General features: G+C 40.2%; 1 protein-coding gene across 4 annotated transcripts in view; it reads right to left on the bottom strand.

Annotated features, from left to right (window-relative positions):
- Window positions 1–21,624, bottom strand: part of SPEN (spen family transcriptional repressor) — a 94,844-nt gene that overhangs the window by 26,194 nt on the left and 47,026 nt on the right. For 3 of the 4 annotated variants that reach the window (XM_073903309.1, XM_025856273.2, XM_025856275.2), the window contains 2 exons: window positions 4,836–4,996; window positions 3,127–3,327 (listed from right to left, as the gene is read on the bottom strand). In XM_073903309.1, coding sequence (XP_073759410.1) covers window positions 3,127–3,327; window positions 4,836–4,996 — 362 coding nt within the window. The remainder of the gene's footprint in view (window positions 1–3,126; window positions 3,328–4,835; window positions 4,997–21,624) is intronic. The other variant, XM_025856274.2, reaches the window with a different exon arrangement.

The raw sequence follows: 21,624 nt of genomic DNA on the forward strand, positions 1-21,624 counted from the left end.
CACAGAAATAGATTTTAAACCCCAGCAAAAATAGTAATTACTTAAGCCTAATCTTAGGTTCCAAAAATTATGCAGCAGACTCTCAATGTGAAGTATAAAACTACAATCTGAAACACACATAAAACTCAACTGAAAATAGCCCAGCTTCATTACTTAATTTACTTTTCAACATTTTAGAAAATATTTAGCATTTTACATTTGTCATACTAATTAACAAAGCCCAAGTGTCTACATGTAGCAATTGTTAGATACAAGAATAATAATTGTACGAAAACGGACTGAAGCAGCACTTACAAACTTGCTGCTGCAAGGTTCCCACTGATGAACAAGAGACTCAATGACTCTAAGGTTTCTGTTTCTTATGATCAAAAGCCCTGGTTCAATGTCTCATTCAAGCACAGCCTTTCTCTGAAGCTCCATTTCTAAACTTGGTCCAGGGCAGAACATTCAATGTTTTGTCGATAATAACTATAATACAGCCTGTGTGTTCTCTCTTTTTTAATGTAAAACAAAGCCAGCCAAAAAAGTTAGTATTTAATCAGCTTGACTGAAACAAAGTGTTTAGGGCCACGCACTGAATATTACTGATGTCAACAACACTGATATTAAAAAGATTCAAATTCTGAGCTGCTGAGTGAACTCAGAACACACCTCAATCCTGATTCCAGTTTCATAGGTCTAATGATAGCCCAGCTTACCCTTTCTAGCCTCATCAAGGAATATGTACTTTCACGGAGTCAGGTGGACCCAGAAATTGCCAGGGCTCATGTACCTGTCTCTATCCTGTATTTTCATCATGTCTCCTAGGGAGAGATCTCATTTCAAGATCGACTAGGTCTTCTTGAAACTACCTAACTAACAGAGGGCACATATTCAGGAATATTTCATTTAAAAGGGGAGAAAAATAAAGACAAAATAATTCAGACACATCTGAGGTTTACATTCCAAAAGTCAGAATAAGAAGGATAAAGCCTAATTTGCAACCATTTAAATCTATACAGGTTTCATTTCCACCAAATAGCTCAGTAAACATTTCAAAACCAGAAATTCAGTTTAACAAAGATTTTTAAAAAACTGTATTTTCCATAAGTAATCTACTTAATCTTCATGACCACTTTAAGTCTTAATGCCTACACATCATTTAAAAAAATTCTTTTATTGGGGTGCCTGAGTGGCTCAATCGGTTAAGCATCTGCCTTCAGCTCAGGTCATGATCCCAGGGCCCTGGGATCGAGTCCCACATCGGGCTCTCTGCTCAGCAGAGAGCCTGCTTCTCCCTCTGCCTGCCACTCTGCCTATCTGTGCTGTCAAATAAATAAATAAAATCTTAAAAAAAAAAATTCCTTTATCCTGCAATTTCATGTTTACAGGACTGTAATGCTCTGCGGAGGACTAAGAAAGCACAATCTTAGAAGCCACCAGGGGTCTATCTGCAAAGTTGGGCTTCTTGGATTAAATCTTTTTAACTCCAAGAGGTCCTTGGCCTCAGGAAACAATCAGCTCCATATGTTTCAATACAAAGCATTTATGACTTAACCATCCAACAACGTAATTCCATCCATGTCTCCATACTCACATTCGACTGCTTTCAAATATCCCATTCAACAAGTGTTTCATGCTGTCCCATCTGAGAAAAGTACCTTCAAGCTTTCCTATGCCTGAACCAACCAAACTTCTCAAAATCTTCAATGGCACATGGTTAAAGCCCAATTTACATCCTAGGTGCTAATTAGGTAAAATACTTTTTTGCAGTAAAAATGTCAAGCTAGCCCCATGCTTGGAGATCTGAGGGACATCTATTAATAATGCCCCTGAATTAGATCCCCATTACTTAATAATTACATATGGCTCTAAAAACTTTCTATATAGATTATATGACAATCTAAATATTATTCCTCAGGCCAATTGTGACCTGTTCTAAATATGTTAAATAAGAATTCCTGAGTTGCACTCAGCTCAGTATAACTTAGGCCAGTACATCTCAAACTTGGCAGGGGAGGGAACGTGAGGGCATAACCTATAATCCCTTTGAATTCCTGTGTTTATAAAATTATGCACATTTTGCAGTCTTCCTTCTAACAACTCTGTGCTTGTTTTAATATATACAAATAACATCTACATATTCTTATCAGGGAAATTCTATTTTTTCTTAATTGCCAAATAGATGAATATTCCAAGAGAATGGGCTGTTTACCCTATAAATTCCACTCAAAGTTTTAGTTTTTTTTTTTTTTTTTAAGTAGCTCTATACCCCAACATGGGGCTTGAACTCACAACCCTCAGATCAAGGTCCACATGCTCCACGGACTGAGCCAGCCAGGTACCCCTCAAAGTCTTAGTCTTGAAGTTTGTCTCGGCTACATGATGTGACTGCATAATTTAAACATTTCTGTGTACTCCTCCATAAATTTACTTACAAAGTTGCCTTAAATCAGGGGTTCCCAAACTTGGGTATGTGAATTCTGAACCATTAAGCTGGGATAGGGTCAAAGAGTCTGGGTTTTAAACAAGCACTATAGGTGGTTCTCAAAAAGAAGAAACACTGACCCAAGCCATGCCTGAGAAGACTTCCTGCCTTACAACAGGTCTTACAGGCAGGTTCAAACTAATAAAATGTCCCCTTGAAATTCTCAGTGGGTCACACTCCTAAGACCTAGCCCTGATTTTCTTTGTCACTATCTCTCAAGGTCATGGAAACTTGAACAACAGATCCAATTTGTGCTGGGGATAATAGAAATAAAACTGGTCTAACTAGTCCCTCAAATCAGTGTAACAAGTAGTCTGTTTTCTAATTCAAGGTAATTCTGATGTCTTCTCCTAAGAACTATATCCTTATCTCAATTCAATCCTTTTGGGAAGGCAGGACTCAAAAAAGGGCTAAAACTCCATGTTTCAGACTCTTCAAAGTCAGTATTTCTCCCTTACAGGAACAGAACTATCTTTACCCTCCCTAACCAAAACATAATTTTATTAACTTGGACAATAAATGTACCAGTCTTTAAAATAGAAGACACTGGAAATAAGTCAATAAAGAAAGCTGGACTAGCATCCAGATTCACGCTAAGATGCTGCCTTTTCACAAGCTGAAATACAAATTATACTAAAAATTAGCCTCCTTTCTCTTACCTGGCCCTATCCATGCTGTTACTTCAATCTGCATGCCAAAGAAAAGTTTTCCTTTTGATGCAGTCAGTGCTTTTTCTTGGTCCTCTTGCTGCCGAAAGAATACCAGACCATACCTCTCTTCTGAAGCTCCATGGATCTGCACTGAAGTCACCTTTCCAAATTTCTTAAATTCATGGAAAAGGCCATCTTTAAGGCTTGTATCTAAATCCCCCCCAAAAAAACAAGGTGCTTATTTTTCTAATTTAGTTACAGCTCAGTAAGTAAGCTAAGAAATCTTTAGCTTGATTTTTTGACCTAAATTTTGTTAGCATTAAAACATTTCTTTCAAATAAAGATAACCCTAAAAAGCGCATTTTAGAGACTCCTGTACAACTGTGAAAATAAACTGAGTATCGGAAGGTGGTTATTTGTTAGATAAGAATGACATTGTGGCTATGCGGAAAACCCGCCCTCCTATTTTACAAACAACTACAGAAGTATGTATCTTTAAGTTGGTATGAAACGATGTAATAACAATAGGGATTCACTTTAAAAAACACGCACACAACAAGAACGGAAGGAAGGAAAGTGGAAACAGATAAAGCAAGTCTGGCAAAATATTGACAATTTTTAAATCTGGGGTATGGAGTAAGGGGCGTTCATTTTGCTACTACTACTTTTGGTTAAGTTTAAAACTTCCATAGTAAAAATTTTGTATACACATATACATACATATATAAAACTTTTAAAGACATGAGAAAGAAAGCTGTATTTCTAGCTTTCCAAGCATCATGTCAATGATAAAATTGTGTGGCAAGCAGAATGTAACATGAAAACAACTCTAAGGTTTTCTACAGATGAATCATACTATCTGGAGGGTCTTGTGTTAATTTGCTTCATTATAAAAATTAAAATTGTATAGAAAGACAAGGAAATTTTACACCCATCCACTCCTAAATAACTAAGTATTCTAAATCAAAAGCTCATCAACACATGTGCCCCAATATCTCTATTCACAAACCTGGTTATGTAGGTTTTAGAGGCTGCGTTAATGAATAATTTAATCATGAAATGCACTTACCTAAGAAGTACTAAGTTTGGTTTTTGTTGGTTTGACCATCTACTAACAGTTGTTTACATATTCAATATGCCTAATGTGGAAATAACAGTAGCATGGTCGATTGTCAATTAAAAATATTGAGTAAAAAGGACTTCAGTATAGCTTTTAACTAGACTTTTCCATTATTCATGATTTTCCTCATTTACAATGTTAATATTTTGAAGTGTGTTTCCTATCATAGTTTTATGTTCAAAGTTTTTTCACAGAACACAGGACTCCAGGACAATAAATTTAACTGAAAATAGTATTTCTACAATTTCATCGTATCAAATTTCCCCTAATATCAAAATATTTAACCTAGATAGCATATTTAAAAAAAAATAACCATGCTTTTATAGAACATGCACCATACAGTCTTTGTGTATGTATGTACATACAATGTGTATAATAATATATACGCATATATGCCTGTGTCTATAGTAAATACAAGAAACATGCAATCTTCATATACATAAAGTTATAATCATCGCTTGCTTTTTCTTACATGGCATTAAATATTAATGAACCACAAGAAGAAAGCTTGTTGTCACAGCACAGAACTTAAGATTCTCCGTCTCACATTCCCCCCAATAGTAGCAAGAGAGGGAAGTACAGCAATATAAACTTTTACCTGTAGAGCGTACTGGAAGATTCTGAACCTTGATCCCAAAACTTTTACGTGGCTCATCTTTTTCCAGGGATGAAAGCAACTGGGAAGTAGGTGCTGGGACAGCTGCTGACTGAACCGATCGGGCGGGAGAGTCGTCACTCGAACTACTGCTGGAATCAGTGCTGCAGAAAGACAAAAAAAAAAAAAAGACAAAAGAGAGAATGAGCAGCATATAAAACTTCTTAAAATCAACAAGTAGAAACAATTAAAAGCAATCATCTACATTTCAGGTCTGGGATTTCTGGCTGCCCTCCCCTCTTCACACATACTTCACACTCCTGCCTTAGAAGGCAGAACAGAGCAAACCTCAGCCTGAAGAAGCAGAAGTGTTGATCTTTTACCACCACGTGCCCCCTGAAGACAAATGTTTCATTCTGTGCAAAATGGGAACAACTTTTTCCAAATGAAGTAAGACTAATAAATGCAAGTCACTTAACAGTAATAATAAAAGAACACTGAATGTATGGTTTTGGATTCGGAGACCTCAATTCAAATTCTGGACTTAGATGTATAGCACGTATCCTTGGACAAGGAACTTAACCTCTTGCTAAGCCTCAGTTTCCACATCTATAAAATGGAAATAATAAAAGTACCTATCTTGCAGGGTTATGAATTAAGTAAAATAACCCACAGGTTTACAGAGTTTAGAATATGACAGTCATCAATGAATGAAGCAACATTGCTCTGTCACTCTGACTGCTGCCACCACCGCCACCATCATCTCAGGGGTGCATTAATTTTGAGGAAAACAAAAATACCCAAAATAATTTCCTAGGTAATTTTAAGTATTTGGGGGACTAATGAAGAAATATTATGTAAGTTACTTGAGTCTTGTTGATTTAGGCTCTTTTCTCTGTGAGTAATGTGGGAAAGGAGTCAATGAAATTGAGAATTTATTACTCTTCAGTTTGATACAATCCTCGAAGGGAGAGACAGTTGAAAGACAAGAAAATACTACCTACACATTCACATTAAAAGAGATATATTTAAACAAGTTTATTATGCCTAAGAACTATATGAATAATAGGAAAGTCTCCTTTCAGTACCGGATGTGCAAAGACTGCCATGGTTTTGTTCTGTTATAGCATTCTCAAATATATTAAAAGCTATTTACAGAGTCTGCTATTTATTTACAGGTTTCTGAAATTTTGCTTCATACTTTTCCCCTCTCTATTGTGGAAGGCTTATCTTTTAAGCAAATAACTCCAGGGGTGAGGGGAAGTGGGAGGAGGGGGTTTAGTCCACCTTAAGCATACAGGAAAGACCTGATAGTTTTTGTCATCTGAGCTAAAACGACAGCTCTCACAGCCAAGACACTCTCTAAACCAGCCAGGTAAATAAATCCAACTCAACAAACTAAGGCAAACTTGCCACTGCTTTTTTAAAAAATAAACAAATACTGTAAGAAAACAGGGTATTATAACTAAGAATTTACACAGCATTTTTATTGAGCTCTCACATGCTAGGGCAAAGATGAAAACGTCACAAGGTTATCAGTGCTCCCTGAAGTTTGGAACATAGAGAAATAAACCTATGCTACTAAGATCCAAAAGGACTTATGTGAGTTACAAAATACAAACTACTTGGGATAGAAGCCTTAAGACAGGACCACAGATTGTCACTGCAAGGCCTCCTATACATACCTAGGCTTCAGTTTTCCCTTTTATAAAAAGAATTTTTTTCTAGATCACTCAGTAAAAGTAGTGTTACTAGCACTAGGTGAACAGGATACTATATGTTCATTCAAATTAAGGGTTAATAAAATTAATCTGTTTCGCACAGAAGGAAAAAAATGCCTGTTATATGTATTAAATCCTCCAAGTAATACAAGATTATTGGCAAAGCCACCACATGATTACAGTATAGAATACATTACAGGACTATCAATTCCAATGACTCATAAAAAAACCATTACGGAAAATAATTTAATTACAATACTGCCAATATTATAAACACCAAAATTCCTTAGCAGCAGTGGTAAAGTAAATATGGACAAGAGCTGAATTTCTACTACTGAAAGAATCAGTGAGGCAACAAACACCAAGTTCTATATAAGTCTGTGTCATAAAAATGGAGGTGAGGGGCGCCTGGGTGGCTCAGTTGGTTAAGCATCTGCCTTTGGCTCAGGTCATTATCCCGGAGTCCCAGGATTGAGCCTTGCATCAGGCTCCCTGCTCAGCTGGAGGCCTGCTTCTCCTTCTCCCTCTGCTCCTCCCCGTCCAGTGTGTGCTTTCTCTCTCTTGCTCACTCTCTCTCAAATAATCTTAAAAACAAAAAGGGTCCTGGAATCAAGCCCTGAGTCAGGTTCCCACTCCTTCTGCACCTCCCCCAGCTTGTGCCCTCGCACTCTCTTGCTCTGTCACCCTCAAATAAATAAAATCTTAAAAAAAAATAGCAACAATTTTTTTTTTAATGTTTTATTTATTTATTTGACACAGAGACACAGCGAGAGAGGGAACACAAGCAGGGGGAGTGGGAGAGGGAGAAGCAGGCTTCCCGCCGAGCAGGGAGCCCGATGTGGGGCTCGTTCCCAGGACCCTGGGATCATGACCTGAGCCAAAGGCAGACGCTTAACGACTGAGCCACCCAGGCACCCCCCCCCTTTTTTTTTTAAAGATTTTATTTATTTAATTGACAGAGAGAGAAACAGCGTGAGAGGGAACACAAGCAGGGGGAAGGGGAGAGGGAGAAGCAGGCTTCCCGCCAAGCAGGGAGCCCGATGCGGGGCTCGATCCCAGGACCCCGGGATCATGACCTGAGCCAAAGGCAGTCGCTTAACCGACTGAGCCACCCAGGTGCCCCAACAATGATTTTTTAAAATACAAAATGGTGATAGAAATTAAATTTGTTATAAATGCCACTGCACTCTTGGTGAATTCCCTACTACCACACTAATTTTGAAAGGAAACGTAGAATTTAAATGGCAGAATTTTCTGCTGACCAATTTGAAATAACTACAAAGGGGGAAAGGTTTTAGCGATTGATTGATTGATTGATATTTGGGGGGGTGAGGGGCAGGGGGTAAGGGGCAGAGGAGGAGGGAGAGGGACAAGCAGACTCTATCCTGAACACACAGTGCCACAGGAGGCTCTGTTTACTACCCTGAGGTTATGACCCAAGCCAAAATCAAGAGTCCAAAGCTTAACTAACTGAGCCACCCAGGCACCCCAAAGGCGGAAAGGTTTTAAAATGAATTAGGAAATGATAGAATGACTCAACTTCTGAGTTCACATTTTGATATGCTAATCTAAACTGCAATGTGCATTTTCAGTGTAGTCTATTAAATGTACTATGGATTTTAAGATCATAAATCAAAATGGGGGCATAAATTTAGATCCCCAAATACTTTTCAGTCCTATTAAACTGATAGAAAGCCCAAGTGCCCAGAAGAGCCATGTCATTTTTAATTTTTAAAAATTCCTTTTTTCATAATTCTGTTAAAACTGAAGAATCACAACAGTTCATTAAAGCATATGATATAGGGGCACCCAGGTGGCCTAGTCAGTTAAGAGTCCAACTCTTGATTTCGGCTCAGGTCATGATCTTGGGGTCGTGAGATCAAGCCCCTCATTAGGCTGGGCTCCCCACTGGGAGTGGAGTCTGCTTAAGATTCTCTCTCCCTCTCTGTCTGCTCTCTCATGCATGCTCTCTCTAAAAATAAATAAATCTTTGGGGGGGCATATGATATATAGTTTATAGTTGTTTTTTGAAAGCCAAAAGTAGTTAATCAGAATCTATTCCAATCCAAATTGTTTTAAAGTAGTATTAATGATGATTTATCAACTAATAGTTTCAAGAAAGTGAACTTTAAATTTACCTGGTCACATCAATATTACATTTTCCAAATCAATTAAAAGTTCTAAATGGTAGAACTTTTTCTTTATTTTTTAATAAGAACTTTATTTTTCAAATAAATAGATAAAATCTTTAAAAAAAAGTTCTAAATGGTAAAGAATTTGAAAAAAAACACATTAAAAAAAATTTTTTTAAAGATTGTATTTATTTCAGAGAGCGAGCTCACAACCAAGGGTCCTAGGATCAAGCCCTGAGCTGGGCTCCCCTATTCATGCTCTCTTTCTCTGAAATAAATACAATCTTTAAAAAAAAAAAAAAAGATTACTAAGAAAACTAAGAAGCAGATCTTATAGAAATTTCCATTATGGAAAAATATAATAAGCAACTAGTTACTTAACAATTCTTTTTTAAAATAGCTTTAATTTTACTAATAAAAGGGAAAAGAAAATGCAGAAATTACAAAAGGCAATTTATTAGGAAGCAAATAAAAAGGAATAAACAGGCGTGCCTGGGTGGCTCACTCTGTTAAGCATCCAACTCTTGATTTTGGCTCAGGTCATGATCTCATAGTCATGAGATCAAGCCCTGCATGGGGTTGGGCTCAGTGGGTAGTCAGCCTGAAGATTCTCTCCCTCTGCCCCTCCCCCCACACTCACATTTTCTCTCTCTCTCTCAAACAAATCTTTAAAAAAATAAAAAAAGGTGGGGCGCCTGGGTGGCTCAGCCGTTAAGTGTCTACCTTCGGCTCAAGTCCTGATCCCAGGGTCCTGGGATTGAGCCCCACGTCAGGCTCCCTGCTCGGCGGGAAGCCTGCTTCTCCCTCTCCCACTCCCCCTGCTTGTGTTCCCTCTCTCACGGTGTCTCTCTCTGTCAAATAAATAAAATCTTTAAAAAAATAAATAAAAATAAAAATAAAAAAAGGAATAAACATAAAGCTGTACTAAAGGGCACCTGAGCTGGCCATGCAGTTGTATGAGCAATTAGGAGTACATGAAACCAGGTGGCCTCCCAACAAAACTATATGGAAGATACTGGTCAGTGCCCAGTGATAACCTGTGGCAGGCGCTCCCTGTCTTCCGCATGGCAGCCACAGCTTGGGGAGAAGCCTACCTCCCTGAGCCCCGCTGGGACCCTGCTGCCCCTCCCCACCCCAGATGGACCAGCTCCCCTCCAGTGCAAGTATCTGCATCAGAGAACCATTCCCCTGGCTGCAGGGACAGGCACCTGCAGCTCTAGAATCCCCATCTTGCAGGTCTGCCCTTGCCATGGTCTACAAGGGCCTAGGCCACCAGGGCAGGGACAAGGCCCTCTAGCCAAGGGACCTCTACTACATAATAATTCTTAATAAGAGAACAGAAATCGGGATGCCAGGATTCTCTCACCCCAAATTATAGTGTCAAATAATCAACTATCCCTGTTTCTATAGCCATTTTACACAAAGACCTACAGAGAGCATTGGACTCTTCACTGAAAATGTCAAGGCACTGGGTATACTATTTATAAGATGACTCAGGGCTAAATTTGTTCACACAAGAGTAGCATCCAATAAATGACGTTAACATCTGTATCCCTGTATTTGTAAATATTTGATGATAGATATTTACCTGTTTTTTTAAAGCTGAATGATCGAAAAACATTTAACCAAATTAAGTTGAGAAACAAAAATCTGACATAAAAGGATAAAGGAACAATTTAAGCAACTAGGAAATGTTGCAATTAAAAGTTAAGAGGGTCCATTTGTTAAAAGCAGATACAATCTCAAGCGACAACTTTCCAACAACCTCTTTTCTATCAGGTAGCTAAGAATTTTCTCTCTACATCTTACAGAAGTTTGAGTGAAGAGGGCGAAAAGATGCAAAATGCAGATTTTCCATCAGGCTTCGGCAACTCAAAACGTGCCCACTGTCTTCATACTTCCATTAAATGGCGGGGGGGGAATCATGTAATTTCTTAAATGGAATGTATCACCACACCAGGTAATAATTCCTCTATATCCAATTTCTTACAGGTCCAAATTTTCAAGATAATCCTATCTTTTTCATGCAGGAGTTCTCTAAATGTGGCTTCAGGGACCTGGGGGCCCCCAAAGTCCTTTCAGGGAGTCTGTGAGGTCATCTTTATTTCAATTACATATCTGTGTGAGGCCAGATCTTCTTCATACACTTTACACACACACAAATTATAGTAACAGTTTGAATACAGGAGCAGTTATGAGAATCTAGCTATCTAATTAAAACAAACTTTAAACAAATAAGCAAAAATAAATAAAACAATGCCACTCGTCTCACTATTTTTGGTTTTAAAAAAGTTATATCATCACACCAGTTGAAGATCTAAAATTGGCTAGGGAGGCTCCTCCCCAGAAGCAGACACCATCTTCAGGTGAACAGCTCCCCCAAAATCAGGGATGAAGATCTTCATCTCCAATATGAAACCTTTACTTCTTTTGCCTTTTCTTTTGCTCTTGCCATTACTTGCTTTTTCTCTCTGTTAATGCACAGGAAAACAACGGTCCTTCCTATCACTAAGGCCACAGCTGCACAACAAAAGACCCTAGAATTTCTTGCTAGGGTAGTTTTAGGTAACAGAACTGCTTCCCCCCCTTTTTAAGATTTTATCTATTTGAGAGAGAGAGAGAGAGAGAGCAAAAGCGCACATGCAAGTGCCTGAGTGAGCAAAGAAGCAGGGGGAGAAGCAGACTCCCTGCTGAGCAGGGAGCCCAACGCAGGGCTTGCCCCTGGGACCCTGGGATCATGATCTGGGCCGAAGGCAGACGCTTAACCGACTGAGCCACCCAGGTGCCCCCAGAACTGCTTTAGATTACTTACTGGCTGAAAGTATATCATTGCAAATACTTCCTGCTATACCTGGATCAACACCCCTGGTAGTACAGCACATATAAGAAATAAACAAGCCACTTGGCTAAAACAGGCTGATGCCCCTTCGGGTACAATATTTACTTGACTTCAACTGGTCTGGTTCATAGGGGGTCCTAAAGGAGCATACTGCAGTGTCTCGCCATTATGCAACTGACAGTCACTGTTGTCTCCCTAGTGGGCTACATTCTCTCAAGGGTCTTAAAATTCATATTTGTAGCCATCAGCACATCAGATGGTCTCGCTGTGCTTGGAGAAACAGAAATAAGATGAATAAAATGAACAGCAAAAACAATTCTTTCACAGACTTGATATCACAACCCATGAGTTTTAGTGAGAGTGGCACGAATACCAAATTTTTGGTTACTCTCTTGTGTATGGGAGGATGACCAAGGGTGGGGGGGGCGGCAGAGGAGCGCTGTTAAATTAAACAAGGAGGCCATTAGACTGAGGTGGTTCTAATACCTGAGCAGGCTATGTAAGCAAACCAAAAACCTAAGCCTATAGATGCCTCAAGTTAAGAAAGGAAACCTAGGCATGCCTGGGTGGCTCAGTCAGTTGAGAGTCCGACTCTTGATTTTGGCTCAGGCTGTGATCTTAGGGTAGTGGAATCGAGTCCCGTGCCCAGTTCCGGACTTAGCATGGAGTCGGCTTGGGATTCTCCCTCCCTCTGCCCCTCCCCCTGCTCACACACTCTCTCAAATAAATAAAATCATTAAGTAAATAAATAAAAAGAAAAGCAAACTTAAAGACAACCAATCACAGTCAATGAGGCTTTTCCAAATAAGACAAATGCTTAAGCTGTTACTGATAAAATTATTTCCCCGCTTTGCTTCCTTCCACCTTTTCTCTATTAAAAGCCTTTCCCCTAGCTCCTGTTGGTAGAGCACTCCTAACCACTTCTGGTCTGGCACTGCCCAATTTAAACCGATTTTTTTTAAGTAGGCTCCAAAGCAGGGCCTGAACTCACAACCCTGAGATCAAGACCTGAGCTGAGATCAAGAGTTGGACACCTAACAGACTGAGCCAGCCAGGTGTCCCAAATATTTTTTTTTAATTGGTTTTTGCTTGGGGCAGCTGGATGGCTCAGTCAGTTAAGCATCTGACTCTTGGTTTCTGGTAAGGTCATCATTTCAGGGCTGTGAGATCAAGCCCTGCAACTGGCTCCGCGTTCAGCACGGAGTCTGCTTGAGAGTCTCTACCTCTCCCTCTGCCCCCCCCCCCACTGGCACACCTCTCCCTCTCAAATAAATAATCTTTAAAAAAAATTATTTTTACTCAAATTACTGAAAGACAGGGCGCCTGGGTGGCTCAGTTGGTTGAGCATCTGCCTTCGGCTCAGGTCATGATCCCAGGGTCCTGGGATTGAGCCCCGCATCAGGCTCCCTGCTCAGTGGGGAGGTCTGCTCTCCCTCTCCTCTGCTCCTCCCCCTGCTCGTGCTCGCTCTCTCACTCTCTCAAATAACTAAAATCTTAAACAAAACAAAACAAAAAAACACAAATTACTGAGTCATATCAAATGAATTTTTTTTAAAAAAAAATTTATTTATCTATTTGACAGCGAGAGAGACAGCAAGAGAGGGAACACGAGCAGGGGGAGAAGCAGCAGAATGAGGAAGGAAACACTCAACTGTAGGGTCTGGAGTAAGACACCGAGTTTTGTCTCTCAACTTTAACTTCTCTAGTGAATTACTAGACCTCATGACCTTTAAAGGTCCTGCCAACTCTAGGGCTCTATGAACTTCCACCTACCTCCAACCACTCATCTCTGATAGCTCGAATACTCGCAGGGTAAAGTCCACACTCTTCAACAAGAGAGAGAGGGTCCTTTACAACTTGGCCCCAAACTAATTTTCTTTCTTTTTTTTTTTTTAAAGATTTTATTTATTTAATTGACAGAGAGAGAGAGAGAGAGAGAGAGAGACAGAGAGAGAGGGAACACAAGCAGGGGGAGTGGGAGAGGGAGAAGCAGGCTTCCCGCCAAGCAGGGAGCCCAACGCGGGGCTCGATCCCAGGACCCTGGGATCATGACCTGAGTCGAAGGCAGTTGCCTAACCAACTGAGCCACCCAGGCGCCCCTCAAACTAATTTTCTACCTACTCCTTCTCATCCCCTTTTCTCAACCTTCTTACTCTACCCACCGCCCACTAATGATCTATCCATATAAGAGCAATATATCAGGGGGTGCTCGGCTGGCAGTAAAACCTGACTCCTGGTCTCCAGGTTGTGAGTTCGAGCCCCATGTTGGATGTAGAGATGACTTAAAAATAACTTTTTGGGTTTTTTTTTTTAAAGAGCAATATGTCAGTTTCTAGTCATGGGCATCTTTTTTCTTTTTAAGACATAAGTCCTGGGTTAAATTACTTCCTCTCTATTCCTTAATTTTCTTGTAATGTAAATGGTGATAATACTTGTGAGGGACGTGGCAAGGATTTAATAAGTTAGTGATTATAAAATGCTTAAGCACTCTGCCTAGCATATAGCAAAGCGTACAGCAAAGAGCTCTTGCCCATACCCATTCCTATAGAAGACACCTTTCTGTCCCTCCTTGCCTGCCCTGTCTTTGAGAATTAGCTCCAATGTTAACTTTCTCCTCTGTAGCTGGACATCCCCGACATCCCCAACCCCCCCCCCACAACATTCTCTGGTTTCTTACTTGTACTACAATGTCTATCTCCTATCCCTTCACTATGTATTATCACTACTCATTTACCAGCATCTTGAAAGGCCAATAATGAATTTATTTCTGCAAACAGAAAACCTAATACGATATGCCTGTAAGAATTTACAGATTTGAATTGTGAAAATGATTAAAATTAATACCTAGGAAAGTACACCAAGTTCAGTAAAATGAAAGTATTAACTAAACTCAGTATCTAAGAATAAAATGAAAATTTCTGATAAAATATTACTTTGGTGCAAACTGCAAGCTTATTTCTTTCTTCTTTAATGTTTCATTAATAAGAACACTACTGGCTGTTCTAAGGTTCCAGAACCTTAACACTAATAACCTGCGTGAAAAATCATGGGTATCTGTAAAAACAAAAACATATCTTGCATTTCATGCATCCTATTATATATGCCCTCCACCATGGGACATTTCTGGTTGTCATAACTGTGGGTGGGAAATAGAATAGGGGCCAGGGATACTGTTAAACATCCTACAGTGCACAGGAGAGTCCCACAGAAAAGGATTATCTGTGAACAGTGAATAGTGCAAAGGCTGAAAAACCCTGCCTACATTATCTGACTGCTTCCCCTTCTTCTGAAAAGCAATATGCTAATTTTAAGCTCCAATTCAAATGTCGAATCCTTTAAAGTGACTGTTCTTATTACTAATACTATTTTATATGGGATGCCTGGGTGGGTCAGTCAGTTAAGCCGCTGCCTTGGGCTCAGGTCATGATCCCAGGATCCTGGGACGGAGTCCCATATGGGGCTCCTTGCTCAGCGGGGAGCCTGCTTCTCCCTCTGCCTGCTCTGTGCGCCACTTTCCCTGCTTGTGTTCTTTCTCTCTGACAAACAAATAAATAGAATCTAAAAAAGAAAAAAAATCTTTTAATAACTCTGAAACTTACAGAAAAAAACATGAAGAAAAAAAGGTCAATTTCTGAAAATCAGACTCCTCAAGAGGAAGCTGGTGTCACTTGATTTTGGAAAACATGATAAAAAGGGAAACTGCTAACAGCTTTTTACAATATGTGCTTTGCCATGTCAATAGCAGAGTCACAGTACTGTAGACAAAACTGTTCTCTTCAAGTAGGTAATGCGTGAAATATACAACACTGCCTCCCATACTCTAGAGTAAGGTTTACATCAATGGAAGCTATTCCATTCTTAAAATGGTTTCTGAGTTCAGTAGCTTTCTTTACCCTCAACCTAGGGATTCAGGGTGGTGGTTTACTATCACAATTAGATTTTTCCTCACCAAAGTACCATGTTCAGAAGAATTAGTAAAACTTCTATTTGCACATAGAGTTTAATGGGGTATTTTGTTTTACAAACACTAAGACTTTTGTTTTTAAGGATTTTATTTATTTATTTGAGAGAGAGAGAGCAACCAAGCACAAGCAGGGGGAACAGCAGAGGGAGGAGAAGCAGGCTCTCCACCAAGCAGGGAGCCAGACGTGGGGCTCAATCCCAAGATCCTGGGATCATGACCTGTGCCGAAGGCAGACGCTTAACCAACTAAGCACCCAGGAGCCCCAAACTAAGACATTTTAAATTTGCCTTTAAAAATGACAATATACAAACTGAGTGTTGCTGGAGTGGTGGGGGGTGGGAGGGATGGGGTGGCTGGGTGATAGACATTGAGGAGGGTATGTGCTATGGTGAGCGCTGTGAATTGTGCAAGACTGTTGAGTCGCAGATCTGTACTTCTGCGACAAATATGCAACATATGTTAGGAAAAAAGAAAAAGAAGAAAATAGCAGGAGGGGAAGAATGAGGGGGAGTAAGTCAGAGGGGGAGACGAACCATGAGAGACGATGGACTCTGAAAAACAAACTGAGGGTTCTAGAGGGGAGGAGGGTGGGGGGATGGGTTAGCCTGGTGATGGGTATTAAAGAGGGCACATTCTGCGTGGAGCACTGAGTGTTATGCACAAACAATGAATCATGGAACACTTCATCAAAAACTAATGATGTTATATATGATTAACATAACAATAAAAAATAAAAATTAAAAAAAAAGACAATATAGGGGCGCCTGGGTGGCTCAGTTGGTTAAGCGTCTGCCTTCAGCTCAGGCCGGCATCGCATCGGGCTCCCTGCTCAGTGTGCTTCTTCCTCTGACCCTCCCTCCTTTTGTGCACTCTCTCACTCTCACACTCTCTCAAATAAATAATTTTTTAAAAAATGACAATATAGGGGCGCCTGGGTGGCTCAGTCGGTTAAGTGTCTGCCTTCAGCTAAGGTCATGATCCTGGAAGTCCCAGGACGGAGCCCCACATCAAGAGCCTTGCTCAGTGGGGAGTCTGCTTCTCCCTCTGCCCCTACTGCTGCTCATGCTCTGTCTCTCTCATATTCTCTCTCTCAAGTAAAATCTTTAAAAAATAAAATAAAAATGACAATATAATAACAGCAAACAAAACAAAACAAAACAAGGGGCGCCTGGGGTGGCTCAGGTGGTTAAGCGACTGCCTTCGGCTCAGGTCATGATCCTAGAGTCCCAGGATTGAGCCCCACATCAGGCTCCCTGCTCAGCAGGGAGTCTGCTTCTCCCTCTGACCCTCCCCCCTCTCATGTTCTCTCTCTCATTCTAATAAAATCTTAAAAAAAAAAAAAAAAAACCCAGATGCAAAAATGGGCACCTTTGAACTTGAACGGACATTCCTCAAAGGAAGATCTACAAATGCCCAAACAGCACATGAAATGATGCTCAACATGACTAATCATTAGGGAAATTCAAATCAAACCCACAATGGGATCTATTTTCACACTCATCAGGATGGCCATTATAAAAAAACAATATAACGAATGTTGACAAGGATGAAAAGAAATTAGAACCCTTACACATTGCTGATAGAAAAATAAAATGGTACAGACATTATAAAACACAGTATGGCAGTTCCTCAAAAAACCTGAATTACCATATTATTCAGCAATTCTACTTCTGGGTATATAACCAAAAGAACTGAAAACAGGTAGCCAAGTCTACTGCACTGGTGACCAATTTATAACATTTTCTGCCAGACTCAGGGAGAAGAACAGGAGTAACAAGACTTTTCAATATTAGAAATAAAGGAATAATAATTTTAGATCATTTGCCAAAATAGCAATCAATGTACTTCCTACAATTTGACTTCTGGAGCCCTAAAGAAATTGGATCCCAAAGATTACAGTGGGGAATTTTTGAAGTATGTCCATATTCAAGTGGAGATCAAAGAAACCCAACCAAAAGAATTGTGGAGTGACAGTGACAACTGGGACCAAACAAAAGTTCTTTTTAAAAGGGCTATTTTTGTGTCATAGCGCTTTGGAGACTGCGTTTGAGAGGCCAGTCCGCAGTCCTCCCAGGAGTGGCCTCGCGGAAATAAAAGGGTTATTTTTGGGGCACCTGGCTGGCTCAGTCAGTGTAACATGCAACTATGATCTTGGGGTGAGTTCAAGCCCCACGTGGGGTAGAGATTACTTAAAAATAAAATCTTTAAGTATCTTTAGGCTACTTAGGAGGGAGGGAGGGGGGGAGGGAGGGGCTATGAAGATTATGATTTTTTGACTTTGGAGGAACTAAGGTGATTGGCAGTGGAAGGAATTACATGTACAATTCCTTAAAAATTTACTGACTTAAAAAAAAAAAGAATCGAAAACAGGGACTCCCAATAGATATTTGTATGCCCACATTCCTAGTATGTTTAATAGCCAAAAGGTGAAAGCAACCCAAAAGTCCATGGATAGACAACTGGATAAAAAAAGTATGATATCAACATAAAATTGATTTAAAAGAAGTAAACTCTGACATATGCTACAACTTGAATGAACCTTGAGGACATTCTGCTAAATGAAATAAGCCAGTCACAAAAGGACAAATATTTTATGATTTCACTTACATAAGGTATCGAGCATAGTCAAATTCATACAGACAAAAAGTAGAATGGTGATGGCCAGGGGCTAGGGGAGGTAGAATGAGAAATTGCTGAATGGATACAGAGTTCCAGTTTGGAAAAATAAAAAGGTTATGGAGGTGGATGGTGGTAATGGTTGCACAATGTAAATGTACTTAAAGCCACTGAACTATACACACTTAAAAATGGTTAAAATGGGGGGCGCCTGGCTGGCTCAGTCAGTAGAGCATGCAAGTCTTGATCTCGGGGTTGAAAGTTCAGGCTTCATGTTGGAGAGAGATTACTTTTTTAAAAAAAGGTTAAAATGGTAAATTTTATGTTATTGTGCCCCCCCCACGACCTATAAAGTAAAATACAAAGTGAACAGTTCTTCTCTTTGCACCATAGAAAAAGATGAGAGATTCCAAACCAGTCAATGAAACAGGATTCCTGCTGCTTTCTATCAATAAGGCTCTGCTAAATCAAAGGGTCTCACAACCGGGTTTCTCCAGGTAAAGTTCCTCAGAAATTATTTCAGAGAAAGGAGTTAGCTCTAACTGGTGATTCTGCAACTACTGCAAAAGATATGGGGAAAACACTATAAGCTCTACTGTATAAATGATAAATTAAGCTCTTTAGAGCCAAAGGTAATGAAAAGTTGTCTAAATTCTTTAAATTTGGGATACTTATTAATAGAAACTATTGATACATTAAAGAGTGGAACTGTATTTTTTTATTATGAAACCAGTATTTTAACCCCAATTTTATTCTGGTCAACAGATTTTATTTGACAAAGGCAGAAGCAGAAAGAGAACCAAATTCCAACAGCAGTAATTCTGCTTCTCACTGCAATCAGCTTTTATTGCTGACATAAAAAATAATTTATTCCCTAAGATTTCCTTTTTTTTTTTTTTTAAGATTTTATTTATTTGACAGAGAGAGACAGAGCGAGAGAGGGAACACAAGCAGGGCGAGTGGGAGAGGAAGAAGCAGGCTTCCTACTGAGCAGGGAGCCCAAAGTGGAGCTCGATCCCAGGACCCCAGGATCATGACCTGAGCCGAAGGCAGACGCCTAACAACTGACCCACCCAGGTGCCCCTCCCTAAGGATTTCTAAGTTTAGTAGAAAGTATACAGCTCAGAAGTTAACCTTTCTTGAGTTCTAGTTTCCATCTAGTCTTTAACTATGAGCGTTTATAAATATCAAGCATGTCTAAAGCTTAGACAAGTACTGGGTTCACTTTTCTTTTTCTTTTCATTAAGATTTATTTATTTATTTTAGAGAGGAAAAGAGAGCGCACGTGTGGGAGCAAGTGGGATGGGGGGGCAGGGAGAGAGAGAGTCTCAAGCAAACTCTGCACTGAGCGTGGAGTCCATGACCCTAAGATCATGACCTGGGCTGAAATCAAGAGCTGATACTTAACCAACTGAGCCACCCAGGCGACCCCGGGTCCACTTCACAGGTAGGTTAAGATTAATACTAAACAGGTTTAGTGTTCATGGTCACTAAAGTGGTAGCAAATTCAACCACAATTAAAATAATTGGTTTTATTTATCTTCCTCTTCTGAAATTCAAGAGTTTACATAAATGAGGGAAAAACAAAATCATTAAAGACTACTTTAAAAGGAGTTTGGCAGAAAATACTGCTTTTAAAATTGAGCTTAGGGGGCGCCTGGGTGGCTCAGTTGGTTAATCGACTGCCTTCGGCTCAGGTCATGATCCTGGAGTCCCGGGATCGAGTCCCGCATCGGGCTCCCTGCTCAGCAGGGAGTCTGCTTCTCCCTCTGACCCTCCCCCCTCTCATGTGCTCGCTCTCTCTCTCTCACTGTCTCTCAAATAAATAAATAAAATCTTTAAAAAAAAAAAAAATTGAGCTTAGGGGTGCCTGGGTGGTTCAGTCCTTAAGCGTCTGCCTTTGGCTTAGGTCACGATCCCAGGGTCCTGGGATCGAGCCCCGCATCGGGCTCCCTGCTCAGTGGGAAGCCTGCTTCTCCCTCTGCCACTCCCCCTGCTTGTGTTCCCTCTCTTGCTCTCTGTCAAATAAAATTAAAAAAAAAAAATTGAGCTTAAATATGTTGTATGTGGTTAGCTGCGTCACAAGAAATTAAATACAAGAAACTCTCTGGGATGCAATTACAGCTGCAGTTAATGTTTTTTAAGTTTATTACTTACTGTCTTTGGATGGGGTTAAGTAAAAGGAACATAAACAGTTTATCTGTAGGATGAGTGCTGGGTAATTAAAGTTTACCCCCCCCCCAAAAAAACCCTGAAGGAATATTATTCAGTCTTAAAAAGGAAGGAAATTCTGTCATATGCTGCAACATGGATGAATCTTTGAAACATGTTAAATGAAATATAAGCCAGATGCAAAAGGATTGATATTGTATGATTTCATTTATATGAGGTACCTTCAGTAGTCAAATTCTATAGGGACAAAAAATAAAGCAGTGCTTACCAGGGGGCTGGAGGAAATTTTGTTTTGTTGTTTTTAAGTAGGCTCCACGCTGGGTGCACACACAGGGCTTAAACTCACCACCCTGAGATCAAGACCTGAACTGAGATCAAAAGGTGGAGGCTTAACCCACTAAGCCACCCGGGCACCCCTATGTTTTAATGAGTACAGAGTTTCAGTCTGAGAAGAAGAAAAAGCTCTGGGAGATGGTTGTTGGTGATGACTGCACAACAAAGTAAAATGTACTTAGCGGCACTGAACTGTATACTTTAAAATGGTGAGAATGGGGGTACCTCGGTGGGTCCTGGGATCAAGCCCCACACTGGATTCCCTACTCAGTGGGGAAGTCTGCCTTTCCCTCTCCAGCTGCCTCTCTCCCCCTGCTCATGCTCTCTCTTGCTCTCTAATAAATAAAATCTTAAAAAATAAATAAAATGGTTAGAATGGCAACTTTTATGCTATGTATATTTTGCCACAATTTAAAAAAATTGAAGTTCTGGCATTAAAAATATAATTTGAGGGGAGGTTGGGTGGCTCAGACTTGGTTAAGCATCTGCCTTTGGCTCAGGTCATGATCCCAGGCTTCTGGGATTGAGCCCTGCATCAGACTTTCTGTTCTGCAGGAAGTCTGCTTCTCCCTCTCCCTCTGCCCCTCCTCTGGCTCATTCATGCTTTCTTTCAAATAAATAAAATCTTTAAACATATATTTGAAAGTTTCAAAACTTACTGTTTTAATAAAAGAAAAATGGAAAGGGGCTGTGCTCTTATTAAACTATTACTAAAGGGGTACCTGGCTGGCTCAGTCAGTGGAGCATGCAACTCTTTATCTCAGGGTTTTGAGTTCAAGCCATGTTGGGTGTAAGGATTACTTTGGAATTAAAAAAATAACAACAACAACATCCAGGGACGCCTGGGTGGCTTGGTTGGGCATCTGCCTTCGGCTCAGATCGTGATTCCAGAGTCCTGGGATCGAGCCCCAGATCGGGCTGCTTGCTCGGTGGGGAGCCTGCTTCTCCCTCTGCCTGCCACTCCCCCTGCTTGTGCGTGCTCAGATCTCTCTCTGACAAATAAATTAAAAACCTT

This window comes from Callorhinus ursinus, unplaced genomic scaffold (assembly GCF_003265705.2).
Source record: "Callorhinus ursinus isolate GAN/ISIS: 27379988/994484 unplaced genomic scaffold, GSC_fseal_2.0 scaffold18, whole genome shotgun sequence".
NCBI classification, from domain to species: Eukaryota; Metazoa; Chordata; class Mammalia; order Carnivora; family Otariidae; genus Callorhinus; species Callorhinus ursinus.